This window comes from Corvus brachyrhynchos, unplaced genomic scaffold (assembly GCF_000691975.1).
Source record: "Corvus brachyrhynchos isolate BGI_N302 unplaced genomic scaffold, ASM69197v1 scaffold223, whole genome shotgun sequence".
Taxonomy (NCBI): Eukaryota; Metazoa; Chordata; class Aves; order Passeriformes; family Corvidae; genus Corvus; species Corvus brachyrhynchos.
In genome coordinates, this window is record NW_008237174.1 from 5958196 (window position 1) to 5961391 (window position 3196).

General features: G+C 52.5%; 1 protein-coding gene across 1 annotated transcript in view; it reads right to left on the bottom strand.

Annotated features, from left to right (window-relative positions):
- Positions 1–2599, bottom strand: part of PAX3 (paired box 3) — a gene marked incomplete at its 5' end in the record, with an annotated part of 73331 nt that extends 70732 nt beyond the window's left edge. The window contains 2 exons of the mRNA XM_017728854.1: positions 1499–1633; positions 2305–2599. Of these exons, the coding sequence (XP_017584343.1) occupies positions 1499–1633; positions 2305–2599 (430 nt within the window). The remainder of the gene's footprint in view (positions 1–1498; positions 1634–2304) is intronic.
- Between the last annotated feature and the right edge of the window lie 597 nt (positions 2600–3196).

The following is a 3196-nucleotide window of genomic DNA, read 5'->3' on the forward strand; positions in this document are numbered from 1 at the left end:
GCTCTTTGTTCCATAAAGCAGTGATATTATCAAGGCTTACTATCTTCTGTTTCTAATCTCTGTTGAGAAATTCAAGAAGGCAGTAAAGCTAGATATTTAACAACTAGGGCACTGAATTTAGCTATTTTTGACCTTGGTGTACATCCCTCTTGGAAAAATCCTCTGTTGAGGGAGATGCTGGAGTAAACTCTGGACTGATCATATGCGGGCAACTACACCAGGCAATCAAACTGTTCCTTCTGGCCTTAAAATCTCTAATTTTGTTAGCATCTTCTGCATGTTTGTATTATACACATCTTTGCAAACACAGACACGTAGAAGATGAGACTTCCCTGAAAGTTTTAATAACAGTTGAAAACTAAGTTTTAGGAGGGTTTAGGGGTTTGTTCCAACAAAACAAGGACATATTGTACTGTCAAAGAATGGATTTCATTTGTCCTTGAATGACACCGGCATCCCTTGATGCCTAGAAATGCTATAAATATTTTCTCTCTAAAAACAGCTATTTTTTTTTTCCACGATGGAGAGTCCATAAAACTGCATGGAGCATCAGCTATTAGGGGCTCATTGAATAATTCATCCCTCATTGCAAGCCCATAATGTCTTTTCTCAGCCTTTTGTGGGGCTGTTTTCTCTTCTTTTCTCCTTGAATTATAAAAAGGTTGCCTTCTTTTGTTCACATCAAGCTGCTGCTAGCTGAAGCTTTGTCTGTGCAAAGCCAAAGTGTGAGTTTCAATGGACTCCCCCCTCTTTGTTTTCCAAGTTCATCTCCAAGTGTAGATTGTGTATAGAAGGCCTTCTTTGTAAAAGCTGGAAAAGTTGTACAAATGTTTGACCAGCTCATTTGGTACTTTTGTCTCGCCTTCTCCAGTGCCTGTGCATGTGCTGGGCAGCAACTTCCACACACTACTTCCAGGCATGGCTTCAGCGGGAGCAGCAGCTGTCCCCCCGCAGCAGCCCTTCACCTCCGCCTTGTTCAGGTTGCAACCTCCTCGCAGTCCCTGGCCAAACACCAACACATGCTCTTCCCAGCAGTTTTAAGAGCAGAAAAAACAAAACATGTGGCTCCCTGCCCTGTTCAGACTGCAGAGACTCGGGGTTCCGCAGCTTTTTCCTACAACTGTCCCTTCTATGCAGCTGCAGCCTTTTGCTTGGCTTGGGAAAGGAGCCCCTGCATGGCTATGACGAGGGGCTCTGTGATCGCTCCAACCCTCCCTGCTCCCTGGTTATTGAAAGCCAAACTAGCAGTGACTCCCATCTTTGTTCCAACCTCTGTGCCATTCCTGCACACTGCAGGATCGTTCTGGTGGGGAAATGGGACACGATGGGATGTGGCAGCCAGGCTGTCAGGGCTCACTCCTTGCCCTACACCTCCCGCTGCGCTGGCCCTAGGACAACCTCTGGGAGAAGGGGAGTGATAGCCACCAGCAGCTGGGACTGGCACTGGCACTGGCCCGTTGCAGGGCTCCACAGAGAGCAGGGGCAAACAGGACTTTACCTCTTTCGCTGAGGATGCCATCAATGCTGTGCTTGGCCTTCTTGTCGCCTTCCTCCACCTCCTTTCTTTCCAGCTCAGCCTCCTCTTCCTCACCTTTCCCAAACTTGCTCCGCAGGATGCGGCTGATGGAGCTCACTTCAGGGGGGAAGTGCAGAGCTGTGACCGCCTCGTCCCCAGCAGCTCCCCGCAGCTCTCGGGCCGACCCGGGGAGCTGAATCCCCCATCAGTGCCTCTGGCTCGTATCCCTCAGCCACTGCCAGTCAGGACTTAGGGAAGGCAACTACCCACTCCGGTCCCCGCGGGGGTTTCAGGGGGCACCGTCCTGCACCACGCTCCAGCGTGGGCACAGCGGCTCCCGAGAAACTTTCTTTTCCCCGAGCCGGCACAGTGGGTGATAAAAACCCGCAGACACCACACAAATACTGCTCCTGCTCCATGTGCCCCCCATCCCATCCCGCAAACAACCGGCAGGCACAGGGAGCTGCTCCCCATCTCCGGCTTCCCAGCTCCGTGTCTCCGGCAAGCCCCGAGCCCTCCTGCTGCAGCAGCCCGGAGGGGACAGCGGGGAAGCATCGGGAGGAGGAGGGGAGGGGGATGCAGTTGCAATTTAATTGAAAACACCCCGCCGAGCGCAGGAATCCTCCCGGGACGCGCCAGAGGCACCGCATGCTAACGCCGGCTGCTCTGTGGGCACCGGTCCGGCCCGGGGCTCCGATCCCGAGGGGACGGGGCTCACCCTGGTACCGCGCTACCCTCCCCAGGCCGCTCCCGACCCTCCGGGACCCTCTGAAACCCCCGCTCCGTACCTGACGGCACCGTGTTGCGATCGCACACCCCGTCCTTCAGCAGCTTGTCCCGGATCTCCCAGCTGAACATGCCCGCGTTTTCCCGCTTGTATTCCTCGATTTTCTTCTCAACATCCGGCGTCGTCACCTGCTTCAGTAAAGACAAGGAGAGCGGGCACAGTCTGTAGGGCCAGAGCCCCAGGGTGGTCGGAGCCACCCGCGCCGTCGTCAGCGAGAGCCGACACTGGCCCCACTTAGAAACGCCGATATTAAACGCCCGAATGCGGGCAGGGTGAAATAAGAGGGGACACAGAAGTTAATAACGGGCCCGCATAAGACGAACACCCTCTGTGTTAAACGAAGCGTCCCAGAAAATCCTGGGAGGCTACCGGGAAGGTGGGACAGAGCCCTCGGCAGGGAAAGCCCTGAATCAGGCAACACCGGCTGCCGTGCGGCCGAGAAAATCCCAAGTCGTGACCAGCGGAGGACTCCGGACGACGAAGCTCCAGGTCAGTAAAGTTTCGGCTGAACAAAGTTTGCAGCTCCGAACAAAAACCAGCGTAATAAAAACGCGGAAAGATTTGAGTACCGGTATTTTTCTTTGGTAGCCTCGTGATTTGAAAATAAAGCTAAAAAACAAACATAAAGAACGATCTCCCGGCTGACAATAACATTACGTTCGAGTAACATGCTTATAAAAAATTACCTCTACTCCTAACACCGAAAGGAAAAGTTCAGGCATCAGTTCACTACTTTAGAAGAATCGGGGGCTGGAGGGGGGGGGAATCTAGCAACAACTTCCAATAAAAATTCAAGCCTTTACTTCGCTTAGTGGGAAAGAAAAACTGGAGGAGGAGGAAGAGAAGCCTATTCTTGGGAAAAAATTTAATCTCCATTATTGTTAGCGCAAACT